General features: G+C 46.3%; 9 protein-coding genes across 9 annotated transcripts; 4 read left to right on the top strand and 5 right to left on the bottom strand.

Moving 5' to 3' along the window:
* Positions 1–37: 37 nt before the first annotated feature.
* On the bottom strand, positions 38–978 carry AGABI2DRAFT_116241 (hypothetical protein; the record flags this gene model as incomplete). Its single annotated transcript, XM_006459200.1, has 3 exons — positions 38–610; positions 671–836; positions 902–978. The coding sequence occupies 3 exons, from the start codon at positions 976–978 to the stop codon at positions 38–40; spliced, it is 816 nt and encodes a 271-aa protein (XP_006459263.1).
* Positions 979–1,913: 935 nt separating this feature from the next.
* AGABI2DRAFT_177261 (hypothetical protein) lies at positions 1,914–4,322 on the top strand. The gene is made up of 3 exons (XM_006459201.1): positions 1,914–2,279; positions 2,345–2,404; positions 2,460–4,322. The coding sequence occupies exons 1-3, from the start codon at positions 2,026–2,028 to the stop codon at positions 4,099–4,101; spliced, it is 1,956 nt and encodes a 651-aa protein (XP_006459264.1). The 5' UTR covers positions 1,914–2,025; the 3' UTR covers positions 4,102–4,322.
* A 3,819-nt stretch (positions 4,323–8,141) lies between these two features.
* On the top strand, positions 8,142–9,440 carry AGABI2DRAFT_218287 (hypothetical protein). Its single transcript, XM_006459202.1, has 3 exons — positions 8,142–8,486; positions 8,538–8,710; positions 8,761–9,440. The coding sequence occupies exons 1-3, from the start codon at positions 8,192–8,194 to the stop codon at positions 8,944–8,946; spliced, it is 654 nt and encodes a 217-aa protein (XP_006459265.1). The 5' UTR covers positions 8,142–8,191; the 3' UTR covers positions 8,947–9,440.
* A 17-nt stretch (positions 9,441–9,457) lies between these two features.
* On the bottom strand, positions 9,458–10,090 carry AGABI2DRAFT_201322 (hypothetical protein; the record flags this gene model as incomplete). The annotated part of the gene is made up of 2 exons (XM_006459203.1): positions 9,881–10,090; positions 9,458–9,706 (listed from the first exon to the last, which is right to left on the bottom strand). The coding sequence occupies exons 1-2, from the start codon at positions 10,064–10,066 to the stop codon at positions 9,458–9,460; spliced, it is 435 nt and encodes a 144-aa protein (XP_006459266.1). The 5' UTR covers positions 10,067–10,090.
* A 1,150-nt stretch (positions 10,091–11,240) lies between these two features.
* Positions 11,241–12,908, bottom strand: AGABI2DRAFT_116245 (hypothetical protein; the record flags this gene model as incomplete). The annotated part of the gene is made up of 7 exons (XM_006459204.1): positions 11,241–11,360; positions 11,424–11,598; positions 11,653–11,765; positions 11,843–11,987; positions 12,041–12,069; positions 12,123–12,425; positions 12,480–12,908. 7 exons carry the CDS (start codon positions 12,906–12,908, stop codon positions 11,241–11,243), a joined length of 1,314 nt encoding a protein of 437 aa, XP_006459267.1.
* Positions 12,909–12,959: 51 nt separating this feature from the next.
* Positions 12,960–14,104, top strand: AGABI2DRAFT_191269 (hypothetical protein). Its single transcript, XM_006459205.1, has 6 exons — positions 12,960–13,215; positions 13,266–13,392; positions 13,446–13,531; positions 13,588–13,656; positions 13,722–13,813; positions 13,867–14,104. The coding sequence occupies exons 1-6, from the start codon at positions 12,976–12,978 to the stop codon at positions 13,961–13,963; spliced, it is 711 nt and encodes a 236-aa protein (XP_006459268.1). The 5' UTR covers positions 12,960–12,975; the 3' UTR covers positions 13,964–14,104.
* Positions 14,105–14,164: 60 nt separating this feature from the next.
* Positions 14,165–17,084, bottom strand: AGABI2DRAFT_134738 (hypothetical protein). The gene is made up of 8 exons (XM_006459206.1): positions 16,905–17,084; positions 16,583–16,846; positions 16,041–16,511; positions 15,067–15,989; positions 14,885–15,009; positions 14,635–14,771; positions 14,483–14,582; positions 14,165–14,424 (listed from the first exon to the last, which is right to left on the bottom strand). Exons 1-8 carry the CDS (start codon positions 17,034–17,036, stop codon positions 14,216–14,218), a joined length of 2,361 nt encoding a protein of 786 aa, XP_006459269.1. The 5' UTR covers positions 17,037–17,084; the 3' UTR covers positions 14,165–14,215.
* Positions 17,085–18,281: 1,197 nt separating this feature from the next.
* On the top strand, positions 18,282–20,516 carry AGABI2DRAFT_134740 (hypothetical protein). The gene is made up of 8 exons (XM_006459207.1): positions 18,282–18,351; positions 18,402–19,349; positions 19,402–19,524; positions 19,578–19,680; positions 19,733–19,908; positions 19,958–20,021; positions 20,077–20,128; positions 20,186–20,516. Exons 2-8 carry the CDS (start codon positions 18,652–18,654, stop codon positions 20,362–20,364), a joined length of 1,395 nt encoding a protein of 464 aa, XP_006459270.1. The 5' UTR covers positions 18,282–18,351; positions 18,402–18,651; the 3' UTR covers positions 20,365–20,516.
* Positions 20,517–20,746: 230 nt separating this feature from the next.
* On the bottom strand, positions 20,747–22,126 carry AGABI2DRAFT_65719 (hypothetical protein; the record flags this gene model as incomplete). Its single annotated transcript, XM_006459208.1, has 5 exons — positions 20,747–20,869; positions 20,936–21,342; positions 21,517–21,802; positions 21,855–22,013; positions 22,067–22,126. The coding sequence occupies 5 exons, from the start codon at positions 22,124–22,126 to the stop codon at positions 20,747–20,749; spliced, it is 1,035 nt and encodes a 344-aa protein (XP_006459271.1).
* Positions 22,127–22,328: the final 202 nt, after the last annotated feature.

Here is a 22,328-nt window from a genome sequence, read left to right on the forward strand (position 1 = left end):
TAGAGTATTAATAACTTAGCTGTCTTGATACAGGTCCTTATTTATGATACGATGGGTTTCTATGGTCGTAGGTTCGGTTAAGATTCCTTGAATGTGAATGACGAGGTGAACGGGAGCGTGAAGTCCGTCTCCTCGAATGCCTCTCCCTTGGCTCGTGCCTCCTGCTTCTATGCTCCTCGTCAACCGGGCGCCTAGCTTCCTTCTCGATCTCCTCTTCATCTCGCTCTCTTCCTTTTCCCTTTGTCTTTGTCGCCCCAACTTCTTCTTCTTCGTCCTCGCTCTCATCCTCACCTCCACTTACTCCTCCTTCTTCTTCATCTTCTTTCTTCATTATAACATCACCACTCTCTTTCATCTGCTTCTCCTTCATCCTTTTCCACATCAATTTCTTCACACATCTCGGACATAACACGACTTTGACCAACGCGTTTTTAGGTTCTCCATGTTCGATATACGCGAATGGTAGTTCGAGTGTCGTCAACTGTGGTTCCTTTTTTCTTTTGTTCATAGATGAGGGGGAGGTTGAATGGTATTTGCATCTTGTATTTCCGCATGTGGTTTCGCCTGCTCCGGAGATGACTTCTGTTTCTGTACGCCAACGAAGAGCGAACTGTAAATTCAGTGTCAGTAAGAGGTACTTGTAGGCCCAAGTAAAAAAAAATTGACGTACATTACCAGACTTGTAATGCTTCAAATCGCACAGCGCAAACTCGCGATACAAGTTCTCGTAGTACTTTTCTGCTAGTTTGTCTTCCCAAGTCTTTGAACCACTCGCAGTACCTGTTTCTCCCTCCTTGGCATTTGATTCGTCGTCATGGTTGTCCTCACGAAGAAATCTGTTTTTTTTTTTAGAATTGAGAATGACACTCTCTGAGGGAAATGGTTTATGACATAGACTGACTTGTGGGATGCTGTGAGGATGTCAAACTCGGAAAGGCCTTTTGTGACTGGGTATGATTTGGTTGGGTATATGGACATGAAGAAGGTGTTGTTGATGATGATGGTGATAGTGCTAAGTGGATGTTGAAGCCGATACAACTGAATCAATTGCGTCCTGATCGTCGCGAAAATGACTCGAGTACTGACACAGATACAGTGCAAAATGATTTCTATACAACTATTTCTGTGGGAATAATGCGCTACAGGATAAATTTATATGTATGTTGTTTCAACCTTTCAGGGCCTTTGGCCTCGGCCATTCTAACACCAGGCGTAGGAAATAATGTTAACGTCAATCTGATGCTGGTATGTATTGGTAACACATGGGACGATCATTTGATATACTGATTGGTCCGTCTATAACCGGCGGCTTTTTGTAATATTCTTCACTGAGGATTGTACGCAAATTGTGTACCTATGATCCTATTCTAGGCCTTTGTCGAGCTCCTGCTAGTGCCATGCGATGATAGGACAACTGGACAGGTGACAAAGTCTAAGCAGCATAAACAACGATACTTACTGATGATCAGGACCTCTCGCGTGAGCATAATTCCGGGGTCAGCTGGAACAGTTTACGAAATGATGCGTAACGTCAAGATGTGGCTTACATACCGGATAAATGCGTTGAACATGGGGATAACATGGGACGTGCTAAACATAGTGACATGCTATTGACATGCGCTATTGAGGGAGTACATGTTTTGTATTGAATCTGTGGGAGCCCTCGGCATACGTGGGCAAACTTTAGTCGTCGTACGACCGACGAGGAGACGCGTAGTATATTATTTGACTAGGAGCGGTGGCCGCTTGAGCAAGGATATTAGACAGGAGATTGAACGGGGTTACAAAGTGAGAAAGACCCAATTGGAGAAGAGTCCCCGGATGCCCCACAGTGGCCAGGGTGGGATGATCGTGTTTCCGTTTTCTGGGCTAAAGGCATAAAACCATGCGGATCTTCTGTTTTGCGCCTTTCCCCGCCCTCGCTGTTGTCGTGGCTGTTGGATTCGCATTTCGACTGGACAGCATATGCTCGCCTGCCCGCCACTCATTTAATTCCACCTTCATCTTCTCCCGGCCACTTCCCAAATGACTGCAACACTCGGTCCTGTCCCTCGTTTCGCAGATGAAAACTCTGCCCGCCATTCCTTCTCTCTTCCCCCACCTCCTCCCTCTCTTGATGCCAGTTCCATGAAATCACGAAAGTCATTTCTCGACCTCTTCGCACCAAACCGTCGATTCGCCTCGGCTAAGTCAGATGTTCGATCTGGATCTAAGCTTAAAGTAGAGACCGCGCCAACGGAAAACGCGACCACTGCCAACTCGAATAAAGCCAGTAGTAGGTATGTGGTCGATTTACATCCGCATATCAAACATTTCCGTCTCACGTACGCACGCCTCGGTTAAGAGCCGACCCACGCAAGGAGCCTTTGGGAGAACGAAAGCCAGATCGGCCAGAGGTGCCCAGGTAAGTTTCTAGTCCTTCTCGTTTTCGCGCTTCTCACACGGTTCTGCTTTCCTAGTAAAGATCTTCCGCGTTCCAAGTCCCACACACTTTTACGGGCCATCAGCACCACTTTCCGGACTCGACCAACGGTACAACCTACATCCCCTCCCCCTGTCAGCCCGACCCTTCAGGCAAAGCAAAACCGCGAAGCTGCCCTGCGGGAGCGTGGGTTACTTCCTCCTCTTGCGCCTCCAAAGGATTTAAGTCGCCAGGAGGCTGATCAGGACCGTCGTACACCAGTCGTTCGATTCGAATCCAAAAACGATGGCAATACTGTCGAGCCCTCAGCCGCTGACCTAGTCAAGCGAGAATGGGAATCCAAAAACCAGTCTAAAGATCCTGAGCCATCTGGAGAGAACGAGGAAAGAGAGCGCATGAGATCATTTAGGTTTGGTGCTCCATCGCCACAAGCCACCGAGTCTCCTGTGGCGCACGACCTCGTAGCTCCAGTTAAAGTTAAGAGTGATCCAAACCCGCCTCAACCCCTGATGAAGATTCTGCCGCAGAGGCCATCCATTCCCCAATCCTCAGGATTCAGTGATGGTCCTTCAGTCGATGCAGCCTCTGTTCCCTTTTCTAGTTCACCCCAGTCCGTCTCCTCTCCAACCCACTCAGCGATAACCGGTCGAAAGTCAAGTTCTATATCCTCAGCGAATAACCTTCCGCCATCCTCGTTCCACTATACTCAGCACGCTGAGACTGAATTGTCGTCCAGTTCGAGTGGACACAGTCGTTCGGGATCCCGAAGATCTTTTGCATCAGCGACGCCACTTAGCCTCCCCTCGCCGCTAATAGTAGTCCCTGGAGAATCGTCTTATCCGTCCCTCAATATTTCCATACCCCCCAGACGGTCAGAATCGTTGAGCCAACTGCATTCCATCTCCGAGTCTACATCCCCAGTAACTCCTTCGCTTGATTCTTCTTCTCGGACAGTCACCACCATCTCTACGCTTAATACAGCAGAATCACCAAGCCTGCTTTCCAGTGTAGCTGCAAGTCGTGCAAAAGGTAAGATGGGAATGCTCAAAGTCAAGACATCAGAGCATGTTACAAACATCCCCATGATTGTCGAGAGTCCCGGAGAAAACAGTGTTGCAGTTAAATCCCAGTCGGAGTTGCGATTATTACCGCCGTTATCCCCTGATACAGCGAAACGACTGCCGACGCTGGTGATACCGCAAGAAGCTATCCTGACAAGGCGAGCAAGAGAACCTTTGGGTTCCGACAAGGTCGACAAACGGAAGTCTTTTAACCCTTTCAAGCGCAGTCAGTCCGTAGGACCGGGTGATTGTAATCGCACCGGCGATTCAAAGAGATCTTCAATCTCAGCCTTTGACAAATTGAGGAGAGCCTCCTCAAGTTTCACGAAACCTCGTGCATCACACAACTGTGCGTCGACTGCGCCTTCAAGTAAAGGTAAAACACTGGACGTTTCACATTTGCCGCCTTCGCCTGCACTACCGACGCGTTTTCAAACGACGCCATGTGTTGCTGCTAGACCCAGTGGCGACGGAAGGACGACTGGTGTTGGACAGCGACCTCAAGCGAGGAAGCCTCTTGATCCAACTGTGCATAGTCGAGGCAGTATCTTGTTGGAGACGAGTGCAATTAAAGACGAGGAGTCTAGGAGGATGACAGAGATGGCGTTTTTGGGTTGAAAGATATGTTGTCTGTCGTTGTGCCGCGATGGGGATTTCCTCCCTACATACCCTCATATCCTTTTTCTTTTTACGTTGGCGTTCGTTCCTGGATCATGGTTGAGGGGGTGGTTTCAGATGTATACCCCTGTCGTTGCATGTTTTTTCTCTTCAGTTCTCTTTTTTTTTCTTATATCTCTCGGTTTATGCAGGGTGTTCGAAGCTATTATCTCTCATTGTTTCCTTTCTGCTTTCTCTCTCTGTGTTTTCTACTTTTCTTTCTTTCTTTGTTTTCGAGTTATTCTCATGTTACCGAAATGTTTTGGGGGATCTATACTATGATAGGTTTACAATTAAATGGTGGTCAAAATACTATTATTGTCTGAAGTTTATTGAGCCCACTTTCAAATTCCCTCCCTTCATCTATTTATCTTTCACCAGATCCATCCGGTGATCAAAAGAATACCCTGGTTTCAAGACTTCTCACTGAGCTGAATGAAACTAATAGGTCTACATGTCTGTCGCCGATGTGCCAGTCGCGGCCGATATATCAAAGCGCGTCCGGCTCCGCATCGAGTAAATCGCCAGTCACTAGTCAAGTTTTTGTGTAAGGGTGAGATGGCCTATTGCTGGATGATGGACTGCGCAACAAACTCTGCAGTTCGATCTTCTAAAGTTATTCCGGGTGATCAGAATGTTGAAAGCCTTTTTCCGGTGAAAGTCGATGTGCCTGAGTCGTTACTAAGTATTGCTCATGATAATGATCAGCCTAGAGCAAGAGTTTACCTTTACTTATTACTACTCCCCCGCCGCGTGCGGCCCCACTCTAATTTTCTCGGTTTAAATTTATCTTCTTCCGTAGTCTCGAGTCTCCTTTCTCCGCTACTTCATTATGAGATTTCACATGTCCCGCGTATAGAGGTCACTAGCTTCCCTGAGTGTGCTTAACGAAACTTCAGACCTGACAATCTGCTCAGAGTGGTATGTCGAGATTCTTTTCAAGATAGATGGGATCGAAAACAAATCTATTTCGTCTTCTTATTTAACTGCGTGTGAGGGAGGGGTGGAGGAAATTTTGGGGAAGTATAGTCTAGAGCATAGTACGCCGCGTAATAACTATTTTGCCCGTTTTTTGAATGGCAGAGACGAGAAAGAAACTATTTACTAGCCGAATCACCCCAGAGGCAGTGGCACTAGCGCCAGTTGAAGGTACATGCCCCCTCCTACTATAGGGACACCCTCCAGGTGCTCGAGAATTTATTTTTACACCAAGTAAAAGTAAATGTGGCAGTTCAGACAAAATGGTAGAATGTAGGGCGGTATAATTCAAAAGAACTTGTGAAATTTGGATGACAATTGAGCGGCCCGCTCTTGGTCGCCTGACTTGCAGGCGGCCCCAAGTAGTACGGGGAAAGCAAGCGATACAGGGGGCACTACTATCGATATAGTTGTAATTAAAATAGTAGTAGTAAGTATATTATCAAAGTACGTCAACTGTTCATCAGTTTGGAGATTTCGAGATTTGATATGTATGTACAGCAGCCACCTCTTTCATTTTTGAACATGATCACATTTAAATTAACCCCTCCGGTAAACCCACTCGCTGCCGCCTCCACATCAACCCCCTATTACCCAAACTCCTCCGACACCGCTAATCTCGCTTCATGATCATTGGATCATGTCAAAATCATTGACCCGTCAGAGACAGGCCGAGACGTCGGACAGGCTTTCTTGGTAACTTATCTGTTAGTATGTTTTGTCATGCATCCTCTCGGACCATCTTGTATAGGAGTCTGATTTTTGGGTATTTTTGTCTTTTCACGGTGCCGGGATTTTGAGATTTGGGGTTTCACGGGAACGCTCGGTTTTCTTTCTCTGCTCGTCTGCTCAACGTCAGGCATCGGGCGTTAAGAAAGAGAAGAACCTGAGCTTCTTTTACAGTTACGAACAGTCATCGTTTTACTAGTCGTTTACTTCGGTCCTTTCACTGCGTGTCGATCAAGGTGTTCAAAGAACCTTGCAAACCACTTTCTCATCATTAGTTGATATTGCCTGGATGGTTTTTTGATCCAGAACGTATGTGTGCGATGATTCAGCCTCTGATGGGACACTGTCGGTGAAAAATGGCGTATCAAGTCGACGTTTATCCGACTCGCGACTAAATCCGTTCGACTAAATCCGCTTCAAGAGAAGGATGATCAAGTCTTTAGCCGACAACGTTTTGCGTCACTGGACCTGGTTAAAATGCTCGCCCCCTCTGTGCACACTAGACTCTTCTTTACCGACAAGTACCTGTTAGTAGTAAAACGACAGATAATTACCCCGAGGACCGAGTCCAGCTACCGACATCTCAAAGGGCTCGGCCGTCCGAATCGCATTCGCTTTTTCTTCCTTACTTCAGGCTTGATCTTCGTGGCGTCAGCGTGTGAGATCCCATTTATCCAAAAAAAATATCTACCCATTTCCTAAAGGGTGCCCGAAAATCGAGCACTACCCCGTAAGTACATTGCTAAAGTGCTCCCCATGCAAGATCAGTGGCCAAAAATAAACCTTATATATGTACAACCAAAAAAAGATTAGCTCCAAAAGCAAAGTTTGTAAAGGTTGTTGCGTTTCACACCTTGAAGGTATGTTATGTGTGGCCCATGGGCAGTATCTAGATGCACCTCCTCGGACTGATGTGTGAGTCTACACATGATCAACAGATCGGTTATTTTCTGCATCCATTGGTATTTAGTATGACGAGCACGTCATCTTAGTGACCACAGGACTCATTTATCGATTAATCGTGAAATGTTCCTCGACATCGCTCAATTGAGCGGCACTCGAGGACCCTACAATTGTTTATGTGCAGAAAATGCAGGCTTCCGCATTCCATTCCATGTCTTCAGTGCTCCACTCGAAGGTACCAAAAATGCCTGCTGGCCCAGCCAACTGTTTTATCTTCCTCAGTTGCTCTCCATTTATAGCCTCGTCACCGGACTCGTAGGAGTTTGAGATGATCGTGAATCCAGCTCCATACTCAAGGGTTGTATTCGCCCGATCATACGAAGATGGAGATTTGCGGCCATAGAAGATCCAAATGGAGGAAATGGGGGCTATTACCATTCAAATGATGCCGGCATCACAGGAATGTGCCGAACCTGCTCGTTATTAATGTAAACAAAGTTATGAGAGATAAGGATGACGAGATGAAAAACCGGCGATCTGTCGTTCCCTCACGACATGATTCATCCACTTCTGTCCTTCATTATTAGCACTTGAGCAGCTAGAGTGCTTCAGTATTACGAAGGAAACCTGGGTTACCTACAGGGGTCAAACCAGTGATTTCAATTAGAAGCATAGGGATTGGATGTTATTCATGGGAGGAGCTATTAGATTTCTTCCCTTGGGCAAGGCTATCTTCGAACCAAGGGGATTCTATAAATCCTTCTAGAAAGAATCTGATTGGAGAGGTCATGGGAGACGCGATGACATGGTTGGGTAGAAGAAACCACACTTAGATCAAGGATCTCACCGTGCTCATTATAGTCCAAATGTGGAAACAATGGTTCAAGGCTCCTCATCATCAACGGGAAAGTAGATGCGGGAATGGCCCAATGAATTATACTCTTGGGCGGGATGACTTGGCGGATAGATGGTCCAAACTTCCAAACCCACATTTGAAATTGAGTATCAACGAGTTTGATAATAAGAATCTAACTTTGGTCGGTAAATGCTGACGAACTCTTCTTGCCTAATATGGCATAGTTCTGACGCAAAAAGGGGAACGGCGTGATCGAGGTGGTGGCGGGGGCGGGTTGCCCCTTGTCCCGCGAAAGTCCACTGAAGATATAATAGTTGCGAAGAATCATGGCAGACGCTAGGCTGTCTCTGTGGGTCTATGGGCGGGACTGTTCTAGATCGATGCTCAAGGCCCAGGAGAGAATTGGTCCAGAATCTGAACTGCTGTGCTAATGGGGATTAGAAGGTGGGTTACGATCTCGATCGAAGGGCACGTGCTGACTCAGTTCTAATATGACAGATGGGGGGCGTATATATAATTCAGATAAGTCCCCCGTCCTACATCTATCTTCCTGCCTTTCCCCAACTTGTTTTACTACTATATATCATGTCCGCAAACTCTTCTCCTCAAAAGCCTGTTGACAACATCAGGCACTCTGATCCCATCCCTATTGGGCAAAACCGTGGTCGGGCACGTTCTGTGTCTTCAGCGTCGTCTAGCTCAACGAGCTCGGTTAATGGTTCTCCAACGACTCCCATCTCAACTTCCTTTGGTTCTGGAAATATTCGAACTTCCCCCACATCGTCTCCCATCTATTCGTATTTCATGTCGTCTCCCACCAAGACAAACTCCACATTTCCTTTGAGGCGCAAGTTCCCCGGTACCAGCCCCGTATATGAAGGTTTGTCTGATCCGTCATCTGATGATTATCATCGCTTACACTATTTTGCAGCGGAGGAGGAAGACGAGAAAGTTGTCCCAGTTGCTACGCAAATGCGCCGTACTAGCACCCACATAGCGAATCGATTTACTGAGCCCAAGACAACTCCTCTACCAGAGCCCCAAGTTGAGCGTGGCACCGGCTTTTTACGCAGGCTTTCCTTGAGCACCGCGCCCTTGAGAAAGGTAGGCTTATCGTATCTTCTTTTACCCGCAGAAGCTGATGGTTGAACCAGGGTTATATTCCTACTAATTCTTCAAGCCCGCCACCAAACACGGCTGCTGATTCCAGTCCTGACAACCTTCCTTTCAACAACAAGCCCCGTCGTTCGGCCACTTTCAGTACTGATGGAAGACGACCCCGACGGGCACCTTCGCCCATGGGCGAAAGAATACTCAAGGGCCATTTTGATGGCTTCTAATTGGTTTATCTGACTGGTCACACGCCTCACCACCGTCAAGACACTCTCACCTCTCGAACGTCAACGTCGCTCCTTACCCTGTGTACATCAATCTCTGCATTAATTCCGATACTCTGATACCCGCAAGCGCCCTTTGACTTTTCCCATCTTGTCTCTTCCCTCCTTTTTGAAATTGGTATTACAACTTCAACTTGTCATCTTATTTCGATAGACTTCTACAGCCTATCGGCCCGGTGCCTCTGCAGGTTTTTCCTCGCCACTTTCCCGTTGTTGAGTTTGGCAAAACTGCCTGAACTCACGAGCATATGTTATCTCTTTGTTTTGAAACATTTTGGTGCTTTGTGGGTTATGGTTTTCCGGCGCGTGTTTTTAACTGCGCTTTCTTTGTTCATGTAGCTCCCAAGTGGTATTGTGTATATCGCCTGTACAAAAGATAGAAAAAAAAATAATAACTGACAAGAACAATGTATATATCATGTATAAGCCAATCTGGCTCATGTGTGTGTGTACGTCAAGACGAGGGACCCACGATAAGCATGGGTCTTTTAGCGAAAACGACCTTGCGTTTCACGATCCCTATTGATTCCCAGCTGATTTGGTTACTCGTTACGTGCTTCTCTTCTTCTTCATCACCATCCTTGGAAGTCACACCACTTGAATCGATTTCGGCTCCAGAGCGGTGGAGTATCGCTAGTGGTTTAGATAACTGAACGATGGTGCCCTCAAGTAGGTTATGGCCGATCATGAGTGTCGCTTTGCGCTGCGGAAGAAGACCAAAAAAAGGGATCGTGTGAGCAATAGAAATGCTTAAGAATCACGTCATCTATGTATGTATGTAGAGAGATCTACGTCCATTGAGATTTGGTGGGGGGGAAATGGAATGGAATCATGGTTTTTGATAAAAATCCAAGTTTTATTCACAAACAAAACTCACAGAATCGGTTTCATCCAGTTTCAGTTCGCCTACGAGTTGACCGTTTTTATTTGAAGATTGTGGGACTTCGAGCTTGCCTTGAAGTTCGATCAAGACTACTTCGTCGTTGGATATCTTGGCTAGTATTGGTGGAAGTTTGGGTGTTTGGTGTGAGGAGGTGGGATTGAAGGTGATTGGTATTAGCATTTGGGTTTGTTCGTGGATGACCGGATGAGACCTTGAGAACGTGTTTCGAGTGTATTAGTAATGTTCAATGTTTATACATAAGTGCCTTGTGAATCGATCGTTGACGTTGATCAGGCCCAGGGACGCTTTGGAACTCATTTAGATTGCGGAACTTTATCACATGTTGCCCCACCTTCTAAACTTTCAATTTCTGAATGAACCATCTTACCCGCTAAATTTCGTTGTGAACCCAACACCAATGTAGACATGGATAAACCAAAATGTTCAACATTCGAATCTTTCTAGCGGGTTCAAATTCCAATCAATGAACATTACGCAAAAATCAATCATGGTTTACGGAGATTTACCTGATCCATCTGGATTCTGTGAGGCTGAACGATATCAATGAACGGTAGCATTATAATAAGCGGTACTGAATATGATCAGCTGTGACGGTCTCACAGTATACCCGGCGATAACCTTCTTCCCTGACGCATTATGTCCACTTTTCAATACAACTTTATCGCATACGGTAGTAACGTGTTAGTTGGATAGGAGCAGATGAAGTATTCTTTGATCAGCGATTGCGTTAATACAGGTTTACCCAGAGGCTGGTTAGAGAAATAGAAGCATCTATGCGCTTAGTCCGAGGAAATAGATGATAAGTACTTTGAATCTGAGTGTACTGACTATCATACTTAGCGAAGGAAACAAACCGTATATGAATATCACTTCAAATTTCTCCATACCCTTTGACAATCCAATGTACGAGAAGCAGAAGCAGAAATAGGAATGATCCTTCGAGTCCTAGTTTACAATTTCGAAGATTGGAAATACATTCTACAGGATCATCTTGCGGAAGAATTATTTTCTCTTCTCGAGTTAAGCCTCGGTTGCTCCCATAAACGACACACCCGGGGAAAAGAAGCTTTAAAGTTGGAGCTTACCGTACACATACTAGTCGACGGCACAAAGTTCTGCTACATACCACTTCTATCTCCCCTTCTGGTATTAGCGTTGGTCACTAGCGCGATCATGGGTTTATGATTAAAATATCTGGTCGAGGTTTCGACGTTCCGCTGGCACGGCTTAAGTCCTTAAGCTTTGACTTTTCACTTGGCAGCCCATACATGTACCTTAAGTTAAGTGGAGTAAGGAACGTAGTCTGAACCATAAAGATACATAATTCTCATATTTAGACATCTAGAGGTGTTTGTCTGACGTAGTCTTCGGCTCCCTGCGCATCATCTTCAAGTCTATTCCACCACTTTTTTTTCTTCTGAGGGAAACTATCAAACTCCCAATTATAACATTCCTGTCGCATGACCGTCAGTCCCTCACTATTTCACAACACAAAAGGCAAAGTTGTTCGACATACTACACAATCGTCCTGCGGAACGGCTCTTGGCACTTCTCTGCCAGCCTCTATACTTGCTTGCCAAGGTTCTCCAAGAACTTGTTCAATTACTGGCACGATGCCGTGTTTTCGAATGTCCACAGACCAAGACAAATTGGATACGGTGTCATAAACGATCGTTTTCCCCAAATGGCACCTACAAAGGGAATTCTATTAAACATTTATATCACGGAAAGCTCCCGATACTGACCTGGATTCCATGGCATATCCACCCAAGGAACATGAAGATAAGACGCCGTTACACGTTCCCATTGCTATTGGATCTGCCGTATGGAAAACATGTGTAACGTGATGAAGAGAAGGCTGTAGTCATATCGGAGATGAGCCAAAAGACGATTGACCATGACGAATGGAGGGGACAGAAGAAGATAAGAACATACGGGTGATGGAAGGTGGAGTCTACGTGCGGCCATCTTTTCTCCAGGGGATTCGAAGGTCACCGCCGGGGCTCCAAATGTGACACCAATGAGACTTGCCAGAGCGCCACCAAGAGAATGGCCAATTACCCAAATAGTTGAGTCAGGGCTAACGGTAAAAGTCAAACGGGTGGGGCTTGGGTGAGAACAGAAACCACGAACTACATATAGGTTAGATTGTTATACAGATTCTATTCATGGGATACGATAAGTCGGGATGCAGGACAAGTAGGAATAAACTTACCGTTCCAATAGGATAAAACAGGCTCTCTTCTATCAAGGCGGCTTCCACACAATCCAGGTCACATTTATACCCACCTCTGTAGCAGTCACATACGGTAGTCCATGTCCAATCTATGCGTGCACAACAACAGGAGAACAACAAATTGTCATTTAGCTTGTCCTTTCTAGCTGTTGGACCTCCGCCTCCGAATATTCCGGCGGAGGTGCCTTTGATAGACACCACGACCGTTGAGTTATCTGGAGTAGCAAATACATGTCCACGAAATCCATCGTCATAGGGTGGCTCCCAACCAAAAGGGTACGACTGCGAGATAATAGATAGAGTAACAGACAAGATTGCTGAACAATGACCGCTCACCACAGTCCAGTTCTTCCCTAGCTCGTACCACCCAGCTTCACCATCATTCAGATACGCGTTATTTGTCATTTTAGCGAGGGATAGCAGCGTTTCCCTGCTTTGGACGTCTGGGCCTAAGACTACATCTTCTTTCCAGTCGAGACTCGCACTCTGTGTTGAGGGATTCCAGCTTGCTTTTCGAGAATCAATGTAAGCATCGAAGGAGGGAGGTTTATAAGTAGTCACAGGCGCAGTGTGTCGAATCGTATATGAAGAGGAAGCGGCATCATCAGCGGTAAGCCGATTTGGGTGTGTGCTCGGAACGTCTGAGAAGATGACGTGGGCGTCGGAGGTGGAAGCATGAAGATGGCGTAGTTCAAAGTGCAAGTGGGGGCTATGCGTTTGAAAGAAGAGGCTGGCGAGCGGGGCGAGGAAGCGGGGGAGGAACATGAGGCATAGGCGTAGGCATCAAGACTAGGAGAGGCATAAGGAATGTTTATTCTCGTTTGACGTCACCATGTTGCGCCTTCCACTCTCTGCTCTCCGTCTCAAGCCAGCCACTCGCCTCCCCCTTCGCGCCCTCTCGTCAGTACCAAGACCGCCCCGTAGACCGGCCATTCGCGAGAACATCTATACCCTACCCAACCTACTAACTTCCTCCCGAATACTTTCATGTCCTGTCCTCGGCTGGTCGATCCTCGCCGACAACTACCACCTCGCCACTGGCATCCTCGTTTATGCGGGCCTTACTGACTTGGTCCGTGTAAACGACGTCTACTCCTAGTCTTCTTTCATCTCTCTCTCCAGATCGATGGCTACCTCGCGCGGAGATACAAGATGAGTTCAGTCCTCGGCACCATACTCGATCCTGCAGCGGACAAAATCCTCATGACTACATTGACCATCACCCTGGCAATCCAAAATCTACTGCCAGGTGCGGTTCCTTGGCTTCCCTTAGCCTTTTCGACTCTGAGTATACCTTCATAGCTCCTTTGGCCATAATCATCATTGGTCGGGATGTACTACTGAGTCTCTCCGCGTTCTACATTCGTTTCACTTCTCTACCACATCCAGTATGTCTCCATATTCTCCCTAAATATTTTTTCACCATTCCGAGTTCTTTCTTCAGAAAACATTCAAGCGCTATTGGGACTTTTCAATACCTTCAGCTGAAGTTCATCCTACCTTCATCAGCAAGGTCCGTTGTGTGCCCCCAAAATCCTTTTCTTAGAATACCAAAGGGAGGTTGTTTTCCGTCAATAGGTGAACACTGCCTTGCAGCTCCTCCTTATGGGTGTTACCACTGTGCATCCCATTCTACCATTCGATCTCGGAATCGCGCTCCAGGGTCTACAGTTCGTCAATCAACTATTTGTTCTGTTCCTTTCGCTCAAATACCTTGCTATAGGTGGACCGTAGCAGTGACCACCATCTGGAGTGGGCTTTCTTACGTTTTCTCAAAGAATGCAGTTCGCATACTTTCAGAGCGACGCAGCCGCAAGTAGGCATGTCAACAATCAGGATTCATACCGTCAAATGTTGCGCCGCTTATTCGCAATGAGGCTAAATCTAATTTTGCCCAGATTTTCATTTATAGGATAGCCTATTTCAAGCAATAGATGTCCATAAATTTTTTTGAAACCGCGAACAAAACAGTTTCATCACAGGCACTAATCTCTATATAAGTATGAGTTAACTAATGTATACAATCTAAGATTATTAAAAAAAAGGAGGGGGTGGTGGTTCCCGGACCTCCCTCAGACAGAAGTAGCAATAGCGGTATTCATGTCCAAATTTCCCAATGCCAAGTTGAGAGCATCAGTAGGCAAGAAATTATCTGCAATGTGACTCGGGCCAGCAGCAAGTCCACTGACGTTGGCACCGAAGAAGACTTCGGGGCTGGTACATGCAGCAACGGCGCGACGCATATGGGTAGTCAAAAACGTCAATCCGACCTGGTAAGCAGCTTTGGCATGATAATGAGATCTCCAGCTCAAAACATGTGAATGAATATATGAACATACCATTCATCCAACCAAAACCTTCCCGAGGGACCATTTTGAAATCAATGCCTTGATTACCGTATTCCGCATCAACCAAATGCGAGAGCTTGACTGCATCAAACTTAAATAAAAAGTCAATATAACGGTTGTGTCTCAAAAAAGGGTTAACCGACCTTCTCTGGAACGACACCATTAAAGTCGACAAACGCAGTCGTCATCATGTAAAGAAAACGATAAGCGAGTCGTTGGGCTTCTTCCAAGTATCCATAACGTTCAAGTCCTACCCAAATCATTATCTGATGAGGAGGCCTAGACGACGATTTCGTCAACCAAATTTAGCCGAATTGAACGAAGCGGAGCACATTTTGTGTTACTTACCACGCATATCTACAAGCGAACGGATTAATATCTTAGAACAACATGACAAGAAGTAAACATACGGATAATCCCATTGTCGGTTCGGTCTATCAAGCGAAATCTGTCCGCGGGATTCTTCAGTACCAGAAACGACGCCACCGATGACTTCAAACTTTTTCAGCGATTGTGTTCTTGAGACGAGTAAAATGTCAGCGACGAAACCCCACAAATAACGATTATCAACGTACACGAGTTGCCAACACTGTTCCTCGCTGGCACACCCAGCCCAGAGTGGCCAAAACGATGTAACCGATTCATACAAGATTTGCCGTTCCTTGACACTATCATAGTCAAAGTACAAAGCCTTACTCTCATTCCACATATACTTGTCAATCTGTTGACGTCTAAACTCTGCCCTCTCAAACCACTCGTCACTATTTTGCACACGACTTTTCGAGCTTTCCCTTTGGGGATTCGCATAAGCCTCGGGACTAGGAGGAAATGGTGCAAGAGGGAAATCTTCCTCAAGTTCGAGTTCATCATCGAATACTTCCCGAATCGCAGTCCCAATATCGATTTCGTACTTGTAGAGAAGCGATTGCAAATCAATCGTCGCAAGATTGGCGCACCGTTTCTCAAATCGATAAGTAGTATCGTGACCAGACTCGCGTACAGCACGATCGTGTAAAAAGTATTCGTCTAGACCGGGCTCTTCGATAATCCCATCGTTATACTTTTCACTGAACTCCAAAACTGAGATACCATGTTTCGCGGCGTAAGGTTCGAGGATATGTGTGAAATGGGTAGCCTCCGTTTCTGGCGGAATACCGAGACCATCAGGGCGATACCTGGAAAGACCAGTCTTGGGATCCACGCGAGGTTCCGCAACCCAAACAGTATGGTATTCCTTGATAGCCGCCTGGATAGCGCGCTTGAGCCATGCTTGGTTCGCTTTTATATCTGACTGGTCTAGTTGATTGTATATCTGGAGCGCCATGTCCGTCAAGAAAGGAGGCTGAGTACGGCACAGGTAGTAGCTCCGGCTACCATTGAGAATTTTGCCGTAGTGCTTGATCTCGAAGATAAAGTGGTCCACCATACCCTTCGCCATGTTAACTTGCCCATCAACGAGCAGCCCAAGAGAGATAAAGTACGAGTCCCAGTTATAAAGCTACGACGGGCAAGTAAGCTAGAGATCCAATCACAATGATGAGATATTCACCTCGTTGAAACGTGCTCCAGGAACAATGAATGGAATACCCTTGAGTGTTTTTCCACCACGTCCATCATCTACCTCGTTCATTGCCAACGCTAAAAGTCCAGGCTTGTTGTTCAAACTTTTGACAAACGAGGGGTCATCGGGCTTCGGCGGCAGAACCTGGACATCTAGGTTTATATGAGGCTTCTCCCGAGCAACCTTTCTGTAATACTCGGCCATAGCTGGTTCGCCATGAGGAACGTAGATTCGGGGATTAATGCGTCCAGTCCTATTCTTGGGGTCGGCAGTAATGATCTCAAGTCCATCACCATCAATACGACGTGTCAGGGAGTGCCAGAAGGAATGTTTGATCATCCTGGACAACCTATCAACAGGGTTTTCCGTCAACCGAGCTTCGTCAAGAATGATACGCTTCCTGTTATGGTCTCTTGCAAGAGCAAGCTCCTGTAGCAAATTGGACAGCATGTATGTCCCCTGTCATATCAAGGGAACGCACGTAAGAATCATATATTTATATCTCGGAGAATCGCCACAAACGGACTCACGCGGATGTCAAACGCCTTGAAGCCATTACTCGTAGCAGTACCGAGAGCCATGGTTTTTGGGCCTGCATCAGTGACACTAATCTGAAAGTCACCATCCGTGTCTTCCTGCTCCAGAACGACACGTATGGTCTCCTCGACATCGATGAGAAATCGTCTTGGAGGCGCGGTAACACTCTTTTCGTCATGCGACATACGCCGTGACCGAAGGTGCAAATCATCTTCAAAAGTGGGAGGCCTTCGAGGGGTGTAGCCATGGAGATATGACTGAAAAATAAAACTCGATGAACATGTCAAGTGTGAAGAATCCTCATGAATGACTTACATGACTATACGTCCGAGAACGGGAATAGGACTCGCTTGCGCCATAATAGGTAGCAGCATCGACATTGACCTGACGCTGTGCGTGGTCGTCAAGAAAAACAACATTAGGAGGATGGGAAACAGCGGGAGCCATTGGTTATAAAGAGCGTTTCAAGCTGGTGGTATGGACGGGATATCGGGTGTAGTTGAGGTTAAAGAGAAAGGACGTAATTTGGGTGTAATTTGGTCGTTTGATGATGCACGCCGAGTGCGGGCCGAGCTTCTACACGTGGGTCTTTGCGCCCGTCGTGGATGAGCAGAGTCAGACTGAGTACAGGAACCAAGAGCCACACGACCTGGAGATTGCTGACCTTTCAAACGTCGAATCACGGAAGGTCGAACAACTAACAAATCAAGGTACGTGTCGAAAGGAAGGTAAGGTACCTATGCCAAAGTATGAACTGTCATTGTTAAAATACGAAGATTTGGTCATCGATCATTACAGTATGACATCAATTTTGGGCCTTAAGGCCTTGATCTAAAGTAGAGAGTCAGAATCTAAAGATATGTTATGCCATCATGGAATCACTACACACCCCAGTGTGACCCTATGCGACCTTGGGAAAAAATAGTCCGAGCTAATTTTGTCTTCAAATCAAGCTGCAGAAAGCTATTTAACGACCTCTCAGTTGAGGCGATCGTTTTTGAGACTGGGGCAGTATACCGAGTTTTCAATCGATTAGAAAAAAAAGCTCGATCCAAGGAGGTTACTGAGTCGCTGTAAGGCGTTTCACGTGCGTTCACTTAGTGATTAGCTAATAATGGCTGTATAACTTGCGCACTGCCAGTGGATCGCTGTGGATGCAACGTTACAAGGAATGTATGCGAGCCTCAAGGTGAGTGATACATAATCGACTTTAGAGGACTATTTATTGTAGCGTAAGAGCAGAAAGAAGATCAACGCTTATTAGACGCGCTTTGTTCCTTGTGATTTTGTTTATCCACTCGCAAAATGAGAAAAAAAAAACATTAGACGTTTCGGTAGCCTGTCATCATTGAAATTTGGCTCAAGCTCACACACTCTACAATATCTCCGTTGTGTTACTCTGTAAAATGTATACAGCTCTATCTCTGGCCTCGAGTCCTTTGGTCACAAGAATGACACTTCTGCATGTGACATACAATTATTTGGATTTCCTGGGTTCTCTACCCTACATATCAACTTTCATTAGGCTCTGCTTTCGTAACATATAATATAGCTTTATTTTAACACGCAAACCGCGGGCACTACTTAGTTCAAACTTCATTTCTGCGTTCCAAGTTGGGAAAACATATATCACGTGATTCTACTGCCGCGGCGGATTCGCGAATCGCCACCAGCTAGAAGTCAACTCTGTCCTACGTTTCCATTCTCAGCTCGAAGTGCAGCTTGTACATTTTGTACAATTAGATCTAAAGCAAGCGATGTCGTGAGTAAATGATCCCTCATGTCCTATATTGCACTCAACCAAATCTGAAGAATGTTCGGAAGTTCTGCTGGTAGTACCAATCCCTTGTTTGGTGGTAAACCAGCATCCGCAATCTTTGGGAATCCATCATCACAAACTAATTTATCAAACAATCCTCTAAATGCTGCAGTGACACCTTCAACCAATCCTCTGACTGCTGCAGTCACGCCTTCAACCAACCCTTTGAACGCTGCAGCAACACCATCGACCAATCCTCTGACTGCTGCAGTAACACCGGCCAATCAGCCATCCGGATCCAATATGTTTGGTTCTACAGGCTCGCAAACTCAACAACAACCAGCAACATCCGGCGGTATATTTGGTAATACTGGATCGAATCAACAACCAACGTCCAACATCTTTGGTAATACTACAACTCAACAACCCGCGTCCGGTGGTCTATTCGGCAGCACATCTACGACGCAACCTGCAACAAGTGGTGGGATGTTTGGGAGCACGTCCAATCAGCAGCAGCAGCCTGCACCAGGCGGGGGACTCTTTGGAAGCTCAACCAACCAGCAACAGCAACAGCCCTTAGCTAACGGAGGTATGTTTGGGTCAAATACACAGCAACCCGCCCAGCAAAACAGTTCCACGTCCTTGTTTGGCAACACTGGCGCGTCAGGCACTCCGACAGGTACATCGACGTTCGGAAGCACAGGAAGTGGGTCATCACTATTTGGCAATACAGGGACCTCGGGACAGCAGGCGGGGTCATCGTTGTTCGGTAGCACGAATGCCACGAACCAGCCGCAGACCTCATTGTTCGGAAAACCTAGTACTGGCACGTCAAGTATCTTTGGCGCTACGCCTCAGCAGCAGCAGCAGCAGCAGCAACAACAACAACAACAACAACAACAACAACCACAACAGACCTCGTTATATGGCTCTATGAGTCAGCCTGCCCAGCCTACTGGTGGCTTTGGAACTGGTTCGCTCTTCGGGAGGCCCGCAACAAGGTGTGTGCACTGGTCCCATCTCATGTCACTATAACGTTGACTCTTTAACCAGTCTTGGTCAATCATCCCTGGCGCCGTCAAATCAACAGGCGCAATCTGGACAATTCACTTTCACTAAGTCTACCAAATTCAATGATCTCCCCGACAATATGAAACAGCTCCTGGAAGGTATCGAGTATGTCAGAATTACTCTCCATATCTGTGTCTTGCTCAATTCCAGGCAAATAGTTCTCACATCCAAGGGCGCGTGCAAATAAGCAAGGATTTACATCAGCGAAAACTTGGCGAAGAACCTACGAAAGGCCAAGAGATGATCAGACAATTGCAAAAGGTGTGTTGACCGAATGCTTCTGTAGAGGTCATGGCTGAATTCGATGTAATAGGACTTCCTCAATGCGTCAAATGTGATCCGGAGCGATCTTCGTCATACAGAAGATCTAAAAGCCAAAGTTGATCAAGCTGTGCAGGATACCATCGTTGCGAGTCGTATTATAGATGCATTTCGTAGCGCGCAAAGTGGAACGACGTATCTCAAAGATCATGCAGGTTTTCCGTTGGAGTGCGTATATCGTTGGCTTAGTGTCTATCTTGTCTAATCACAGACACAGATTTTTCCAACGCGTCACTCAACAGATGACTGAGCGGCTTGCCTGGTACAAAACCACGATAGAGGTAAGCTTTATTGCGTCTGTCGAAAGAAACATGAGTCCTATATTTGCTGTCTTAGCAAATTGAACGAAAGCTTTCATCTTCAGCCGGCCAAGTGGCTACACCGCAGAGTAAGTTCCTTGCCAACTTCCTTCATGACCCCTCATGATTTTTTAAAATTTCGATAGGTATCGCTGCAACTCTGCAGGCCCAAAACGCCACTTTCCTAGCACTAGCTAGCAAAACAGCCGCGCTTGAAGCAGAGCTCCAAAAGATCAAAGTGCTCTATACACAATTGTGGCGAGCCAAGACCGGAAGTGTAAGAGATCCATTTATTGACGGAGAGAACCTCAGTTTTGGAAGTTGAAGTTGAGGTAGACCTGTTCTGTATACTTGATTTTTGGAAGGCTGAGTCAATGCACAACCTCAGAATACCTACCATATTATACATAGTTCAACAGTAGGCCATACGACCATGTTTGATATCAATTTTTGGTCTGGGTATGGAAGAGATAGTAGACATATAATCGTGAAAGAAATTCAGAAGCTGAGTGATTACTACTGGAAGCAGATCTGAAATTTTGTAAACAATGAAAAGGAGTGCTGCAAAGAAATGTGGGAATGGTATACAATTGATTTGTGCATAAGTCTTCAAATCTCCGAGAAAAATAATTTAAAGCTCCAGAGTCTGGAGATGGAAAGACACATGATGAACACGCAAGCCGGAATAGAGACGATATGCATTTGGTTTACATAGTCAAGGGTGGTGGTGGCATGCCAGGTGCATCTTTCCCAAGCATTGTTTGAGATGATGAGCCAACATTTCCCCCCAATGCGCATTCGCAGATCACTTGAGCTCTTCTCACAACAGTCTAGATCGAATAAACGTCGGTATGAAAAGGGAAAGAAAAGGAGGCTTTACAACAGTTGTGACTCACCTGCAGCTTATCTCCAATAAGTCCATTTGGCTGCTTAAGCCCCTCGCTAACCTTGACCAAACCGGGAAAGATGGTAGCTCCAACTCGGTCAAGTTCACCTCGTTCGCTCCTTAGACATCTTTTCACGAGCTCGATCTGCCTTGGATATAGAGTACTGCCCAATTCTGGAACGAATGCTCGATAAAAAGCATCTCCCGAATTTGAACCAGAGCTATGTAACATTCGAGAAAAGGTATATGCAGAATCGAGAACGGATACTCCACCAGAAACGGGGAGAGCTCCGTTGAGGACGCGCATTAATTCAGGAATGTGTTCATAAACGATACTTGCAGTTAGGTCGGGTGCACAAAATTCAACAGCCGCCGAGAATGTTTGCCGCCGCCAGATCCTAGCAACAGTTGGATCACCTGGAAAATCCATCATTGCCGTGATGACGAACGCCGAAGAGCGGAGAACAGGAACGAACCATCACAACGAATCGATAATCGGCGTTTTACATTCGTGGCGATTTGACAGTCAGCAAGGGGACACCAGTTTTATTGAGTCCCGGTTATCATGGTCGCGATCAGAGAAGAACTCACGAGCAAAAATGTGTTCATGTATTCGGGTCAGTTGGATATTCGCCTCGGTTGAGTTGGTCACAATGAGGCAGTTGATTATTCCTTCCGAGATCACTTCCGCCATGGCATGACGAAGATAAGCTTGAATTTGCATAGGGGTCCCTTCAACATCGTCTATCTCCAAGCCAGTAGCGGAAGATACATCGCTTAGAATTGCCGCGCAGATGTCTCGAAGTGGAACAGGGGGATTTCGGATAGTATCTGCTGCCCAGCGATTGATCAGCTTATCGAGCTGCGAGGCAGCGTTCTGATGGTGTTCTGGTCAGCGCGTAAAATAGCCATGAACATCAAAGCTGCACTTTAATTGAAAAATCATCAATTGTGTTTCCTCCCGGCCCCTGTATTTGCAATCCACTCCCGCCTTCCAACAGACTTATGCGCGCCCGCAATTGCGCCACTTGCCGTTCTTGCTCCTCGAGTTGCAATCTCTGCTCCTCGACTTTTTCGTGTGCAATGCGCTGACGGGTATCGATCAAACCGAGTATGGCCAGTACGCGTAAATAACACATACAAAATTCTGAAGAGCGTATCTGTATTGATCACCGGACACCATGTCCTGCCCTGCAACCATCGTTTGCTGAGAATCAGACGCTGGATGCCAGGGAACTCCATTTTGCTGTTGTTGAGTAGGTTGCTGGTACACCGATTGTTGGTACATCGAGTTAGAGTTATGATGCATCACTGGCCAGAGATAACACTTAGGAGGAAGGGAGTGGTAGGGGGCGGAGGTTAACAACGAGGCGATACATTCGATGTTTTGTGTTCAAAAAAGT

Source organism: Agaricus bisporus (assembly GCF_000300575.1).
Source record: "Agaricus bisporus var. bisporus H97 unplaced genomic scaffold AGABI2scaffold_3, whole genome shotgun sequence".
Taxonomy (NCBI): Eukaryota; Fungi; Basidiomycota; class Agaricomycetes; order Agaricales; family Agaricaceae; genus Agaricus; species Agaricus bisporus.